The 16,880-nt window shown below is 51.1% G+C and overlaps 1 protein-coding gene across 3 annotated transcripts in view; it reads right to left on the bottom strand.

Annotated features, from left to right (window-relative positions):
* Window positions 1-446: 446 nt before the first annotated feature.
* The window catches only part of atg4b (autophagy related 4B, cysteine peptidase), an 87,889-nt gene continuing 71,455 nt past the window's right edge, over window positions 447-16,880 (bottom strand). For 2 of the 3 annotated variants that reach the window (XM_067995634.1, XM_067995636.1), the window contains 5 exons: window positions 13,225-13,303; window positions 9,533-9,678; window positions 4,243-4,299; window positions 2,916-3,003; window positions 447-2,797 (listed from right to left, as the gene is read on the bottom strand). In XM_067995634.1, coding sequence (XP_067851735.1) covers window positions 2,724-2,797; window positions 2,916-3,003; window positions 4,243-4,299; window positions 9,533-9,678; window positions 13,225-13,303 — 444 coding nt within the window. In that variant the 3' untranslated portion in view covers window positions 447-2,723. The remainder of the gene's footprint in view (window positions 2,798-2,915; window positions 3,004-4,242; window positions 4,300-9,532; window positions 9,679-13,224; window positions 13,304-16,880) is intronic. The other variant, XM_067995635.1, reaches the window with a different exon arrangement.

The following is a 16,880-nucleotide window of genomic DNA, read 5'->3' as shown; positions in this document are numbered from 1 at the left end:
GTCAGATTTTGTTTGATAACCCTCCTGCGATGCGCCTTGGGATGTTTTACTACATTAAAGGTGCTATATAAATGCAAGCTGCTGTTATCACCTCTTCAGGTTCTGATATAATTACCTCACTGGTAAATAAATTAAACAGTGAGTTCAGCCTGAACAGTACAGTATGGTTACTCACTGCCTTGCGGAGTTGGTGGTCAGCCCACGTGGTCTCTGGTGCAAAGTACCACAGCAATTGGTAAACCCGTGACACACACAAGGTTGCAAGTTTCAGCTCATAGGGAATGCTGGACTCTGACAGTAACTAACTTTGTGCTTTGAACACAAGTTAAGAGAGCCCGAACTGTAACTACTAGTCCAGAGGAAGGAGGTGAGAAAAATAAAGTTATGAAACCACTGAATCCAGTCTCCCCACATAGGCCAAAAGCAAAATACAATCTGTTCAAGCATTATTCTATTATTTTAAACAATTTATTCAGATACATTATAATTTCAGCAGTCTATTTATCAGCCTCTTTAAAATAGCTGCTATTTAAACATGGTTTACAGTTAACTATCAGCGTGCTGGCAGAATCAGCCCTTTCACACTAGACTCACCTTCCTTTTCAATGAAGTTAAGAACATAGTCAAATCTCTTAACTGGTTTAATACAGGTGACAGTTGTCACAGTCAATCCCGACACAAACCATAGTACCCCATTAATATGGTAGAGAGCCAGCAACAGACCCTCTTCAACAGAGGTCAGTAACTTGGGGAGGACTGACAAAGAATCTAGTGCCTAAAGTTGTATTAACATTCTTCACCTCTCTCTTCATCCCATCCCAATATATACACTTAGTTGCTTGAACGTTTTTGCACATTGATGAGTTATTAAAACAATAAGCTGATATAATCATAATGCCAATAACAAATATACTTCATATAATTAAAAAAGTTCACATTAATTCTTATTATATGTTAATTATATGAAGCGGTTAACATATTTCTTAGGTTTAGTGGTGACCTATTTTTCTCTGCTTCTATAAACACTATTTACTATTGTGCTTTACTGTGTCTACTATTTAATTCAGCAGCAGGCAGCCTCCCCTCGAATGAATATGGAGTGCATTGGAAGTTAAGTCATCTGCTCCTGCTCCCGCTCCCGCTCCCCTCCCCCAAAGCACTGGCAGGATCCTATTGAAATATAGCCAGAAGGAGTACGTGAGACAGACATCAAACTGCCCCCGTCTGTTTAGCAGCATCATTTGACCCACTAAGTTAAAGGCAACCATGGTGAAACTGGGAACCAGTAGACAGGGCTGACACATATTCTCAATAGCCCTATGCCTCGTGCTTCTGATTATAATTCAGTAATCTGCTCCAAAGGACTGATCTATGTCACTTGGTCCCCAAATGAATTGGGATCAAATCAGACACACATTAGATCTAAAACTGATTCTAGGATCAGTGGTAATGACCTCACTGAGCTGCTCCCTCTGCCCCCCTCTCAACCCTGCCCCCGCCCACATAAACAGAACAAAATTGAACACAACATCCTGATGCCACAACACAGCATAACCTTTCTTTCCCACCAAAAACTGGTCAACCAGTGTGACCTTTCTTTCCCACCAAACACTGGTCAACCACAGTATGAACTTTCCATCTCGCCAAACACTGGTCAACCAGTTTGACCTTTCCATCTCGTCAAACACTGGTCAACCACAGTGTGAACTTTCCATCTCGCCAAACACTGATCAACAAGTGTGACCTTTCCATCTTCCTAAATACTGGTCAACCACTGTGACCTTTCCTTCCCGCCAAACACTAGTCAAGCAGTGTGACCTTTCCATCTTGCTAAATACTGGTCAACCACAGTTTGACCTTTCCATCTTGCTAAATACTGGTCAACTACTGTGACCTTTCCATCTTGCTAAATACTGGTCAACCACAGTTTGACCTTTCCATCTTGCTAAATACTGGTCAACCACTGTGACCTTTCCTTCCCACCAAACACTGGTCAAGTTACTGCATTCCAATCCTAACAATGAGGCTGAAAGTAACAAAGACAGTCGGTCATACTCTCAAGAGAAAATAAATCACCCCAATTACAGGGGAAGAGATCAATCACACCACTTTACTCCCATCATACTCAGACCCGTTGACAATCCCAGGTTTACCCACAATTCGCTGTCCAACTCGGGTTTAACCTGGGCTAATGGTTGATCCGATTCAGTTTGGAGAGAGATGGTTTAACACAGGTTCTCGTTGACATGACAGAGGAAAGAACCCAACCCATCTGCATTGTTGTCTACGTTTCCTTTTTATTTTTCGATGCTGCCTTAACTCCAACAGGACACGTTCTGTTGCTGCTGGACTTCTGACTAACAAACTGATGGATAAAACCCCAGAAGCTTTCAAATGATGTCCTCCAAATATGCTGCTAAAGCACAACAAAAAATGTTGCTTAAGAACATGGTAAATATGATGTGTTGGTAAAGCAGAGACAGGTTTGCATTTAGTCATCAAATAGTCTTGAGGATGATCTGGACGGGCTCACAGATGAGGGATATAGCCTCTCAGTGGGGACCAGAACAGTGAACACCATCTGAGGATCCCAGTGCACTGATGCCGATGATGTGAATTCATGAAACCTGTGCCAATTTGCCACTCCTTCAGAATATTGGCAGCGTGAGAATCACCAAACACTTTGCTCTCGAAAAGCTGAACTCAAAAAAAAAGGTCCCGTTTTATAATGAGAGGATCTCAAAATCTTCATCTTCAGAATCAAAGAATCGTTCCAATCTTTCGGAATCTGTAAAGTCTGGAAAAAAAGACAAACACTGATTAGTTTAATATTCTCAGGGAGAGATACTGCAACACTAGCTGCTAATCACATAACAGCACTGGACTTAAATTCAACTAGAACATTTTATTGTTACCAGGAGTAAGACAGTGGAGATCGGAGAAGCGAGAGGTCTGGTGGTCCATCAGCTCAAACATCGGTAGGGCATCTTTCTCCTGTGAAATCTGCAGTGGGAGAGAAGAACTAAGTTAGACTGGCAACTGACCGAGCTTAGCACTTACTCAGCAGCAAATATACAATACATGGGAGGGGCCGGTTGAACAGAATGTATTAAAATTAGTGATGAACCACACAGGACAACGGGTGGGATGCTATACAGCAAATCACCATGAGATGAATGTTCTTTTATCACTCGTTTATGGCTTCCAGGGAAAAATGGACATTCATGGAATTCAATTCCCAAAATAAGTGCAAAAATTCCAGAAAACCATTTAATAAAAATGGAATTTGATTTGTAAAGTAACAAAGGAATTCTTGAGGACCACAAAATACTTGATGCAGCAATTAGACTTTGTAGCCTGAAAGAAACACTTTACCAGAAGAATAGTGTTTTATGTGGTATTATCACCCTGTCCTTATAAAACAGCACATCCTCTGATTTATCACAGGAAATTTGCTAGTAATATTAAAACTGCTCCGTCTGCACAGGCAAATGCCACTTTTTTTTCATAAAATGCAAAATAATTTTAATAGTGTACTTCTCAGCTGCAGTTTAAAACCAATAAAGCACATTAATTTTGCAATGTTCCCTTACCAAACAACAACTAAACTCAATGGCCAGAGGCGATGTTTACTTAACAATTAGACTTTGTTGCCTTAAAGGAGCACAGCTCTCCCTCATTAGAGTAATAAATGCTGCATGACAGGGTACAATACGTCCGCCCTCAAAACAAGATCACCTGACTTACCATGAGCAAGGCCAAGTAAAATAATTTGCATTCATATAAAACCCTTTACATCCTCAGGATGTTCAAAAGTTCTTCACATTCAACTTTTTTTTTTTGAAGTGTAGTCACTGATTTTATGTAGGCAAACTCGGCACGATCTTCTGCCTCAGAGGCGAGAGTGCTACCACTGAGCCACAGCTGACGGTTCTCATTCAGATAGTCAGCGTTTGCACTTTTTAAATCACTGCAGTGTAATTGAGGTGCTCAGATATTAGAATCCCCACAAGTTGTTTTACTATAAAAAACAGAGGCACAAGGTAACTGTGCCTCTTCCTGTGTTAAGAGTGCACTGCCCTAAAAAAAAATAACTGGACCACGAGTACTGTGTTATTCCATATTCACAATCACGTGGCCTGCTTTAATTGGAGGAGATGAAGGTGAACAGATTACAGAACCACCCCAAGAAAAGAAGTTTGGCCATAAGGTTGCAATTCATTTTAAGATAATTAGTCGTACCATTTTTATTCCTTTACACCAGTCATTAAAATCCTCCTCTGTGCTGCAGAAAAAGCCCTGCGGGAGATCAAACAAAGCAGTCAACGTACAGCACTAAACAGCGGCTGGAAGTAAATATATTCACAGATCGTCACCCGTCTCTGGCTTCCATGTGACAGATTATGGATTGTGTGAACAGGAAGCACCCTCCATACACTGGATATTGTACTCTAGGGAAACCCATTGGGGTGCCGTGACCTTGGGATGTAAGTCAATGTCAGCTCAGTGGGCTCCCATTCCATCCCGGGCTGTATAAAAGACTCCGACATACAACAGATCGACAGTTTGTTTGGGCCTATGGCCAAAAATTAACAAAAACACATGTGAAGCCACTGCAAGGCCACTTGGTCCAACTGGATAGCTGGATGGGAGGACGTGTGGCTAGGCAAGCGGGTGGGTGCTAGGGAAGTGTGTGGGCAGTGTGCGGGCGGGCAGTGTGTGGGCAGTGTGAGGGCAGTGTGAGGGCAGTGTGAGGGCAGTGTGAGGGCAGTGTGTGGGCAGTGTGTGGGCAGTGTGTGGGCAGTGTGAGGGCAGTGTGTGGGCAGTGTGAGGGCAGTGTGAGGGCAGTGTGTGGGCAGTGTGAGGGCAGTGTGAGGGCAGTGTGAGGGCAGTGTGTGGGCAGTGTGTGGGCAGTGTGTGGGCAGTGTGTGGGCAGTGTGAGGGCGGGCAGTGTGAGGGCAGTGTGAGGGCAGTGTGTGGGCAGTGTGAGGGCAGTGTGAGGGCAGTGTGCGGGCAGTGTGTGGGCAGTGTGTGGGCAGTGTGTGGGCAGTGTGAGGGCAGTGTGTGGGCAGTGTGAGGGCAGTGTGAGGGCAGTGTGAGGGCAGTGTGAGGGCAGTGTGAGGGCAGTGAGAGGGCAGTGAGAGGGCAGTGAGAGGGCAGTGAGAGGGCAGTGAGAGGGCAGTGAGAGGGCAGTGAGAGGGCAGTGAGAGGGCAGTGAGAGGGCAGGCGGGTGGGTGCTAGGGCAGTGTGTGGGCAGTGTGAGGGCATTGTGTGGGCAGTGTGAGGGCAGTGTGTGGGCAGTGTGTGGGCAGTGTGTGGGCAGTGTGTGGGCAGTGTGTGGGCAGTGTGTGGGCAGGCGGGTGGGTGCTAGGGCAGTGTGCGGGCAGTGTGCGGGCATTGTGAGGGCATTGTGAGGGCAGTGTATGGGCAGTGTGAGGGCAGTGTGAGGGCAGTGTGAGGGCAGGCGGGTGGGTGCTAGGGCAGTGTGTGGGCAGTGTGAGGGCAGTGTGTGGGCATTGTGTGGGCAGTGTGAGGGCAGTGTGAGGGCAGTGTGAGGGCAGTGTGAGGGCAGTGTGTGGGCAGGCGGGTGGGTGCTAGGGCAGTGTGTGGGCAGTGTGTGGGCAGTGTGTGGGCAGTGTGTGGGCAGTGTGAGGGCATTGTGTGGGCATTGTGTGGGCATTGTGTGGGCATTGTGTGGGCAGTGTGAGGGCAGTGCGAGGGCAGTGCGAGGGCAGTGCGAGGGCAGTGCGAGGGCAGTGCGAGGGCGGGCAGTGTGTGGGCAGTGTGAGGGCAGTGTGAGGGCAGTGTGAGGGCAGTGTGAGGGCAGTGTGCGGGCGGGCAGTGTGAGGGCGGTGTGAGGGCGGTGTGAGGGCGGTGTGAGGGCAGTGTGTGGGCGGTGTGAGGGCAATGTGCGGGCAGTGTGTGGGCAGTGTGTGGGCAGGCGGGTGAGTGCTAGGGCAGCGGGTGGGCAGTGTGTGGGCAGTGTGTGGGCAGTGTGTGGGCAGTGTGTGGGCAGTGTGTGGGCAGGCGGGTGAGTGCTAGGGCAGCGGGTGGGCAGTGTGTGGGCAGTGTGTGGGCAGTGTGAGGGCAGTGTGCGGGCAGTGTGAGGGCAGTGTGCGGGCAGTATGAGGGCAGTGTGAGGGCAGTGTGAGGGCAGTGTGCGGGCAGTGTGAGGGCAGTGTGAGGGCAGTGTGAGGGCAGTGTGAGGGCAGTGTGAGGGCAGTGTGCGGGCAGTGTGAGGGCAGTGTGCGGGCAGTGTGCGGGCAGTGTGAGGGCAGTGTGAGGGCAGTGTGTGGGCAGTGTGTGGGCAGTGTGTGGGCAGGCGGGTGAGTGCTAGGGCAGCGGGTGGGCAGTGTGTGGGCAGGCGGGTGAGTGCTAGGGCAGCGGGTGGGCAGTGTGTGGGCAGTGTGTGGGCAGGCGGGTGAGTGCTAGGGCAGGCGGGTGAGTGCTAGGGCAGCAGGTGGGCAGGCGGGTGGGTGCTAGGGCAGTGTGTGAACAGGCGGGTGTGTGGGAGGGCAGTGTGTGGGTGGGTGAGAGGGAGGGAGGGAAGGCAGTGTGTGGGCAGGCGGGTGGGAGGGAAGGCAGTGTGTGGGCAGGTGGGTGGGTGGGAGGGAAGGCAGTGTGGGCGGGCGGGTGGGTGGGAGGGAAGGCAGTGTGGACGGGCGGGTGGGTCGGTGGGAGGGAAGGCAGCGTGTGGGCTGGTGGGAGGATAGTGGGTGGGTGGGATGGAGGGCGGTAGGCGGTGTAGATTATGCTTCCTGTTTGAAGAGAAAAGATCACCCTACAAGGTAAGCAATTTTTCAGTCATCATCCTTCACATACTGCGAGAGGCTAATCCCAGTCGTACCTCATATTAGAAGGGAGGAATTTATGGGACAGGGGACGGGGGGTGGGGATTAGCGATCCTAACCTGCAGGACAAATCTGCAAAGGTGTTATTCATGTCTGCTCCAAGCAGCAGTGTGTGGATGACCATGTGGCACTGTTACACAGTCAATGGAGACTTGATGGAAGAAAGGGCAGCAGCAACTGTGGAATGACCTCATGCTGACCCAATGAGACTCCTTGTTCTGGATCCATCCCTGTGCACCTTTCCACAATTTACATCGTCCATCACCTGTTCATCGAGTTTGTTGGGACAGCAACCCTTCCCATCTTAGTTTTTTGAAGGCTATTCAGAAATTAAATATAGAAAGGTCCGAACTGGAACCTTAATCTAAGTTAAATTATGATGTGGAGATGCCGGTGATGGACTGGGGTTGACAATTGTAAACAATTTTACAACACCAAGTTATAGTCCAACGATTTTTATTTGAAATCTACAAGCTTTCGGAGGCTTCCTCCTTCCTCAGGTAATTGTCAGGAGCTCCTTGAAGCCTACGCATTTATACATCATAGAACAATACATGGTGTTTACAGACTGCCCCTGCAACTGCCCGTTGTCAAGGCAATCACCGTGTTCAGACAGAGAGGTGTCACCTACCTAAGTTCCATCCCACCATCAAGCTCACCATGGACTACTCCTCAGAATCAGTTTCTTTCTTGGACACACGAATCTCCATCAAAGACGGGCACCTCAGCACCTCACTCTACCGCAAGCCCACGGACAACCTCACGATGCTCCACTTTTCCAGCTTCCACCCTAACCACGTCAAAGAGGCCATCCCCTATGGACAGGCCCTGCGAATACACAGGGTCTGCTCAGACGAGGAGGAACGGGATGGACACCTACAGACGCTGAAAGACGCCCTGGTAAGAACGGGATATGACGCTCGACTCATCGATCGACAGTTCCGACGGGCCACAGCGAAAAATCGCATAGACCTCCTCAGAAGACAAACACGGGACGCAGCCAACAGAGTACCCTTCGTCGTCCAGTACTTCCCCGGAGCGGAGAAACTACGCCATGTTCTCCGCAGCCTTCAACATGTCATCAATGACGACGAACACCTCGCTATGGCCATCCCCACACCTCCACTACTCGCCTTTAAACAGCCACCCAACCTCAAACAGACTATCATTCGCAGCAAATTACCCAGCTTTCAGGAGAACAGCGTCCACGACACCACACAACCCTGCCACGGTAACCTCTGCAAGACATGCCAGATCATCGACACAGATACCACCATCACACGAGAGGACACCACCCACCAGGTGCATGGTTCATACTCCTGTGACTCGGCCAACGTTGTCTACCTCATACGCTGCAGGAAAGGATGCCCCGGAGCATGGTACATTGGACACCGCGCAACAATCGCCAGACAGGAGGGTTCCCTCCCAGTCGGGGAACACTTCAGCAGTCAGGGACATTCGGCCACCGATCTTCGGGTAAGTGTTCTCCAAGGCGGCCTTCGAGACACACGACAACGCAAAATCGTCGAGCAGAAATTGATAGCCAAGTTCCGCACCCATGAGGACGGCCTCAACCGGGATCTTGGGTTCATGTCACGCTACACGTTACCCCACCAGCGAACAAAAGCTATCTGTTTTTAATATAATGGGTCATTTGCTGGCTTTCTCTGCCTTCCGGATGTTTCTGCCTCTCTCTCTCTCTTTTTTTTCCTGTTTGTTTTTTTGTTGAATGTGTATTCGGGGGTTCCACAGCGCCTGAGGAAGGGGAAAGCCCCCGAAAGCTTGTGGGATTAAAAATAAAATTGTTGGACTATAACTTGGTGTTGTAAAATTGTTTACAATTCTGAACACGGTGATTGCCTTGACAACGGGCAGTTGCAGGGGCAGTCTGTAAACACCATGTATTGTTCTATGATGTATAAATGCGTAGGCTTCAAGGAGCTCCTGACAATTACCTGAGGAAGGAGGAAGCCTCCGAAAGCTTGTAGATTTCAAATAAAAATCGTTGGACTATAACTTGGTGTTGTAAGTTAAATTACATCAACAAATTTATTTCTATATAAATATTGAATATAACACAATCATTTGTACTTTTAACCTCCTCCCCTGCCCCAGGTTCCTATATCCAACTCACCAACCAATTGTTCTCCTATTAGTCTAAAAGGTGTAAACCCAAGTCCCAAAGGTGAAAGGACAATGTGCTGACCCATTGCACCACCCAGTCCCCCAAAGCTACAGTGCTTTTCACCGGGTACTTCCTGTGCTGGAACAATATCCATTGAGAAACATTAGAATATTAACAGCACAGTCTGATTTTCTTTCAGGGGAGAAAGGTGTTGAAATTTAAATGTTCTTTAAAGTAGGGGCTCAACAGGGGATGGTGGTTGGGAGAGGGAGCAAGACGCCCATGATGGAATGGACCCTTGATCAGAGGCTTGATGGCTTTTTCTCATTTCAGGTTTTCTTATGTTTTGTTCAATACAACACAAGTTCAAGGAGTATCTCTTGTCATTGGCTCATTATTCATACATCCTCTCTGGATTGCTTTTTGCCAGTCTTATAGCTCATTACTACCCAAAGTACCGTCAAGAGATCCTTATAGACCTCGTTAGCCACCTGAATCAGATTACCAAACACCCAAGTAAATGTGTGTTCAGCCAGTGTTGAATTGATGTACATACCACTGCGATGGAAGGGTCCAGGTCAGAGATGCTCATTCTACAGGGAGGGTGCTGACAGTGGAAACTCTCGTCTGGTATCGAGAAGTCCTGAAGTGGCTCCACCGCAGGCTGCGTTGTGTGTGGGTCAAGGTAGATCAGCTCATCTTCTGGGAAGCAAATGAGAGAATGATTTTCACGGAAGCAGTCAGCTCCTATCATCGGATCCGTTCACAAAATCAACCAATAAAAGATTTTACAACACTTCTCCGGTTACACTTCTGGACATGTGTGTACAATTTGCAGTATCTGGCAGCAGTTAAACCAGTTACTGTCGCATTAGTTATCAAGTACAGAACTGTTACAAACCATTATTTGTAGAAGTAATCATAAGCTCATGTGTATGAGAGCACTGGTATTTGAAGGAGTTCTTTGTCTGGCTGATGAGGAGTAAAACACCATGGGGTTTGTCTGTGTGTGGTGTACACTCACAAACAAAAATAAGGAGCCAAGTGAGAATATTTTTGATATTTTTGCTGCATGTATATTCTTTTACTGGTGATAGTTACTAAGCACAATTCAAAAGGTAATACAATTCCAAGTATCAGCAAATCTCCTGTGGCGTTGCTCATGGTGAATCAGAGGACACGCTGTTTTATAACAATGCAATTGGGAAAATGCTACAGGACGCATTACTTGGGAAGTATGCACTATATCCCACTGTGTCTGACATTTTCCCCTCAGTAACTGATTTCTAATGTTCAAATTAAAATTTAAAAACAAATTAAAAATTATAAATTGCACAATAACATGACTAAATTTACACATACAATTCTTTTATTGAAGTTCTTAATTTAAGACCTCAGCAAGTCTCATCAACCTTACCATCAACTGAATAATTTCCCAAGAATGGTTGATGGGAATTACCAACCACACTGAGCATGTGCAGTTTGCAGAATGTTCCAGAATGCATCAATATGGTCCACTCTGGATTTTCTATGGCATAGCTGCAGCCTTTGGGAGAACGTCCACCAATCCCCCAACACTCACCTTTAACTATTCACTAACCACCTGGTGAGGGGGCGCGACAGAGAGAGCGCGAGAGAGAGGCCTCTATTGCCGTACCAAAACTATCCAGCTGAGCAGGGATTAAAGCTAGAAATATATGGAAGGCCCAGCCTCGTTCCCCAGTATTTGCTGAGTTAACGGGGTGGGGGGGGGGGGGGGGGGTCGGATACTCCATCTGGTTTTAACATCTCAGATAGGAAGGGGGAAATGTTCCCGATTCTAATCTCCATCCCTATCCAGTGATCTCCACTGGTGTGCGTGTCAAGTGAAGATAGGATTAGGCTTGACTGTGGCGACTCCCATAATCAAATAGCATTTTGAAGCGCACTGTCTAGCCTCACACATGTACAATGACCATGTGGGTGAGGTACCAGAGGGCATCCACACAACTTTATCCCAGTATCAATCACCGCTTTCAGGAGAGGAGGGGAAAAAACAAATCCAAGAATTTTTTGTTTGCTTTAAATTCAATGACATGGCTGAATAAATGAGCTTGATGATGAGGCAACTGCAATGGAAGAACCCCAATTGTTTCTTTAAAGGAGCAGTAAGATTAAAACTTGCATTTATCACATCTTATTGCCATATTGCATTTTTAATAAATGTCCCAAAGCTTTTTACATACAAAGAATTACTTTAAAGTGTAGTGACTGTTAGGTCGGCAAATGCAGGAATCTGCACACTGCAACATCCCAACACGAGGAATACACAGCTAATTTGGTTGTGGTGTTGGTTGAAGGAGGAATGGTGCCTCGGACACCAGGAGTACTCTTTGCTCGTGCAAACATGGCTCCAACTAGCTTCTTTGCACTGGTCGGCCCTATAAAGGGGCGCTTCTACTAGATCTGATCAAGGGTTTCCACCCAAAACATGAACCTGTCTTTTCTCTTTCAGATACTGACTAGTCAAATTTACATTCCAGCATTTCTGGTTTTCTGATTTCCAGCATTCAGAGTTGTCATTTTATCTCTTATTTCAGACTCTGCCACTTCTCTGCCAGCTATACTTGAAGCAGGCCACCTCTTCCTTGTGATTGTCATTTCTTTCCAGCCAATTCTGGATTACCCAAGTGCCTGTTTAATCTGTTGTTCTCTTCCCTTTTGGTATCATGATGTGGAGATGCCGGTGATGGACTGGGGTTACTTTTGGTATCACTCAGTCCTGTAGAGGTGCTCTCCTGTCTGCCCTATTCCAATTTTGAAGAAGAGTCTCTGCCCTTTTCTTTGCATTCCAGTCACTCGGCTATCAAATGTAAACAGAGTTAAAGTGGATGTTTTCTGTTCACAAGAGAAGTCAGTAACTGCTTCAGGGGGATCAGTGTCCCTTCAGATACCAGGCATTGCGATGGTACCCAGCTAATCCAGAGCTGGATGGAAACATTAGAAACATTGTATTGCACCCACAATAAGAAATTGGCTAAGTGACAGGAAACAGAGTGGTGGGTAAACGGTTGTTTTTCTGACTGGAGGAAGGTATACAGTGGTGTTCTCCAGAGGTCTGTACTAAGAGCACTGCTTTTTTTGATTCATATTATTGACTTGGACTTGGGTGTACAGGGCACAATTTCAAAATTTGCAAATGACACAAAACTTGGAAGTGTAGTGAACAGGGAGGAAGATAGTAATAGACTTCAAGAGGACGTAGACAGGCTGGTGGAATGGGTGGACACGTGGCAGATGAAATTTAACGCAGAGAAGTGCAAAGTGATACATTTTGGCAGGAACAATGAGGAGAGGAAATATAAACTAAATGGCACAATTCTAAAGGGGGTGCAGGAATAGAGAGACCTGGGGGTATATGTGCACAAATCTTTGACGGTGGCAGGACAGGTTGAGAAAGCAGTTTAAAAAAGCATACGGGATCCTGGGCTTCATAAATAGAGGCATAGAGTACAAAAGCAAGGAAGTTATGTTGAACCTTTATAAAACACTGCTGGAGTATTGTGTCCAATTCTGGGCACCGCACTTTCGGATGGATGTGAAGGCCTTAGAGAGGGTGCAGAAAAGATTTATTAGAATGGTTCCAGGGATGAGGGACTTCAATTACGTGGATAGTCTGGAGCAGAGGTCAAGAGGAGATTTGATAGAAGCATTTGGATAAAGGAAATGAAGAGAAACTGTTCCCATTGGCGAAAGGGTCAAGAACCAGAGGACACAGATTTAAAGGTGATTGGCAAAAGAACCAAAGACAAGGTGAGGAGAAACGGTTTTATGCAGCAAGTAGTTATGATGTCGAATTCACTGCCTGAAAGGGTGGTGGAAGCAGATTCATTCATGGCTTTCAAAAAGGAGTTGGATAAATACTTGAGGGGAAAAAATTTGCAGGGCTACGGAGAAAGAGCAGGGGAAATGGGACTAACTGGATTGCCCTTGCAGAGAGCCGGCACAGGCCTCCTTCTGTGCGGTAACCATTCTATAATTCGAAAAGGCATCCAGCCCTTAAACTGTTTAAAGAGAAGAATGTCAACACAAGATTATAATCTTTCAGTGTAGTGTGTTCCAGCTAGATTGCTTCAAAAACTCTATTTTAGTACTTCAAAACACAAGCACGTAATTTATAATGTATCCATTTATAGAGTTTTCAGTATGAAGACTGCAAAGGCCATTCAGTAATCACAGGAATAATGGTGCATTTCAGTAATTACTGACCTACATATCCAATGAAATAATGAGCACTGTTGGGTTTTCCACCGATCACTCCTAGAGATTGTGGCAACATAAAGCATTTCTGAAAAAGAAAAACACCAATCAGCGAGTGAGAAAGACAGAGGGGGGGGGGGGAAGGGAGGCACGGGGGGGGGGGGAGGGAGGCACGTGGGGGGGGGGAAGGGAGGCACGAGGGGGGGGGGAAGGGAGGCACGAGGGGGGGGGGGAAGGGAGGCACGAGGGGGGGGGGGAAGGGAGGCACGAGGGGGGGGGGGGAAGGGAGGCACGAGGGGGGGGGGAAGGGAGGCACGAGGGGGGGGGAAGGGAGGCACGAGGGGGGGGGGAAGGGAGGCACGAGGGGGGGGGGAAGGGAGGCACGAGGGGGGGGGGAAGGGAGGCACGAGGGGGGGGGGAAGGGAGGCACGAGGGGGGGGGAAGGGAGGCACGAGGGGGGGGGGAAGGGAGGCACGAGGGGGGGGGAAGGGAGGCACGAGGGGGGGGGAAGGGAGGCACGAGGGGGGGGGAAGGGAGGCACGAGGGGGGGGGGAAGGGAGGCACGAGGGGGGGGGAAGGGAGGCACAGGGGGGGGGAAGGGAGGCACGAGGGGGGGGAAGGGAGGCACGAGGGGGGGGGAAGGGAGGCACGAGGGGGGGGGGAAGGGAGGCACGAGGGGGGGGAAGGGAGGCACGAGGGGGGGGGGAAGGGAGGCACGAGGGGGGGGGAAGGGAGGCACGAGGGGGGGGAAGGGAGGCACGAGGGGGGGGGAAGGGAGGCACGAGGGGGGGGAAGGGAGGCACGAGGGGGGGGGAAGGGAGGCACTAGGGGGGGGGAAGGGAGGCACTAGGGGGGGGAAGGGAGGCACTAGGGGGGGGGAAGGGAGGCACTAGGGGAGGGGAAGGGAGGCACGAGGGGGGGGGAAGGAGGCACGAGGGGGGGGGGGGAAGGGAGGCACGAGGCGGGGGGGAAGGGAGGCACGAGGGGGGGGGAAGGAGGCACGAGGGGGGGGGGAAGGGAGGCACGAGGGGGGGGGAAGGGAGGCACGAGGGGGGGGGGAAGGGAGGCACGAGGGGGGGGGAAGGGAGGCACGAGGGGGGGGGAAGGGAGGCACGAGGGGGGGGGGGAAGGGAGGCACGAGGGGGGGGGAAGGGAGGCACGAGGGGGGGGGAAGGGAGGCACGAGGGGGGGGGGAAGGGAGGCACGAGGGGGGGGAAGGGAGGCACGAGGGGGGGGAAGGGAGGCACGAGGGGGGGGAAGGGAGGCACGAGGGGGGGGAAGGGAGGCACGAGGGGGGGGAAGGGAGGCACGAGGGGGGGGAAGGGAGGCACGAGGGGGGGGAAGGGAGGCACGAGGGGGGGGAAGGGAGGCACGAGGGGGGGGAAGGGAGGCACGAGGGGGGGGAAGGGAGGCACGAGGGGGGGGAAGGGAGGCACGAGGGGGGGGAAGGGAGGCACGAGGGGGGGGAAGGGAGGCACGAGGGGGGGGAAGGGAGGCACGAGGGGGGGGAAGGGAGGCACGAGGGGGGGGAAGGGAGGCACGAGGGGGGGGGAAGGGAGGCACGAGGGGGGGGAAGGGAGGCACGAGGGGGGGGAAGGGAGGCACGAGGGGGGGGAAGGGAGGCACGAGGGGGGGGAAGGGAGGCACGAGGGGGGGGAAGGGAGGCACGAGGGGGGGGAAGGGAGGCACGAGGGGGGGGAAGGGAGGCACGAGGGGGGGGAAGGGAGGCACGAGGGGGGGGAAGGGAGGCACGAGGGGGGGGAAGGGAGGCACGAGGGGGGGGAAGGGAGGCACGAGGGGGGGGAAGGGAGGCACGAGGGGGGGGAAGGGAGGCACGAGGGGGGGGGAAGGGAGGCACGAGGGGGGGGAAGGGAGGCACGAGGGGGGGGAAGGGAGGCACGAGGGGGGGGAAGGGAGGCACGAGGGGGGGGAAGGAGGCACGAGGGGGGGGAAGGGAGGCACGAGGGGGGGGAAGGGAGGCACGAGGGGGGGGAAGGGAGGCACGAGGGGGGGGAAGGGAGGCACGAGGGGGGGGAAGGGAGGCACGAGGGGGGGGAAGGGAGGCACGAGGGGGGGGGAAGGGAGGCACGAGGGGGGGGAAGGGAGGCACGAGGGGGGGGGAAGGGAGGCACGAGGGGGGGGAAGGGAGGCACGAGGGGGGGGAAGGAGGCACGAGGGGGGGAAGGGAGGCACGAGGGGGGGAAGGGAGGCACGAGGGGGGGGAAGGGAGGCACGAGGGGGGGGAAGGGAGGCACGAGGGGGGGGAAGGGAGGCACGAGGGGGGGGAAGGGAGGCACGAGGGGGGGGAAGGGAGGCACGAGGGGGGGGAAGGGAGGCACGAGGGGGGGGAAGGGAGGCACGAGGGGGGGGAAGGGAGGCACGAGGGGGGGGAAGGGGGCACGAGGGGGGGGGAAGGGGGCACGAGGGGGGAAGGGGGATCGAGAGGGGTACTTGGTCAAAGAGGTTGAGCGTCTTAAAGGAGAAGAGAGAGGTAGAGAGGCGGAGAGGTTTGGGAGGAAATTCCAGAGCTTAGGACATAGGCAGCTGAAGGCATGGCCGCCAATGGTGGAGCGACTAAAATCGGGGATGCGCAAGAGGCCAGAATTGGAGGAGCGCAGAGCACCCGGAGGGTTGTAACGCTGGAGGAGGTTGCAAAGATAGGGAGAGGCGAGGCCATGGAGGGATTTGACAACAAGAATTTTAAAATCGAGGCGTTGCTGGACTGGGAGCCAATGTAGGTCAGCGAGCATAGGTGTGATGGGTGAACAGGACTTAGTGCGAGTTAGGATATGGGCAGAGTTTTAGATGAGCTCAAGTTTACGAAGGGTGTAAGGTGGAAAGTTGGCCAGGAGAGTATTGGAGTGTAGAGGTAACAAAGGCATGGATGAGGGTTTCAGCAACAGATGAGCTGAGGCAGGGGTAGAGAGGGGCGATGTTACGGAGATAGAAATAGGTGGTCTTAGTGATGGATTGGATATGTGGTCAGAAGCTAAGCTCAGGGTCAAATAGGATGCCAAGGTTGCAAATGGTCTGGTTCAGCCTCAGACAGTGGCCAGGGAGAGACTTGGAGTCACTGACTCGAGAATGGAGTTAGTGCCTGGAGCTGACGACAATGGCTTCAGCTTTCCCAATATTTAATTGGAGTAAATGTCTGCTCATCTAGTACTGGATGTCGGACAAGCAGTGTGACAAATTGGAGGCAGTGGAGGGGCTGAGAGAGGTGGTTGTGAGGCAGAGCTGGGTGTCATCAGCGTACATGTGGAATCTGACACTGTGTTTTCGGATGATGTCGCCGAGGGGCAGCATGTAGATGAGAAATAGAAGGGGGTCAAGGATAGATCCTTGGGGGACTCCAGAGGTAATGGAGCGGGAAGAGAAGCCACTGCAGGAGATTCTCCGGCTACGACGGGATAGATAGGAATGGAACCGAGGACTGTCCCACCCAGCTGGACAGCGGAGGAGAGGGTTGGAGGAGGATGGTGTGGTCAACCGTTTCAAAGGCTGCAGACAGGTCGAGAAGGATGAGGAGGGATAGTTTACCATTGTCACAGTGCGACTCGTGTGGAGCATAAACACCGGCATAGACCTGTTGGGTTGAATGGCCTGTTTCTGTGCTATAAAATTCTATAATTCTATGTAGATTTCCAGCATTTGCAACTTTTTGC

The sequence above is a fragment of the Heptranchias perlo genome, chromosome 13 (genome assembly GCF_035084215.1).
Source record: "Heptranchias perlo isolate sHepPer1 chromosome 13, sHepPer1.hap1, whole genome shotgun sequence".
Lineage (NCBI taxonomy): Eukaryota > Metazoa > Chordata > Chondrichthyes > Hexanchiformes > Hexanchidae > Heptranchias > Heptranchias perlo.
The sequence above is the reverse complement of the archived record's forward strand: the minus strand, read 5'-3'. Positions and strand labels throughout refer to the sequence as shown.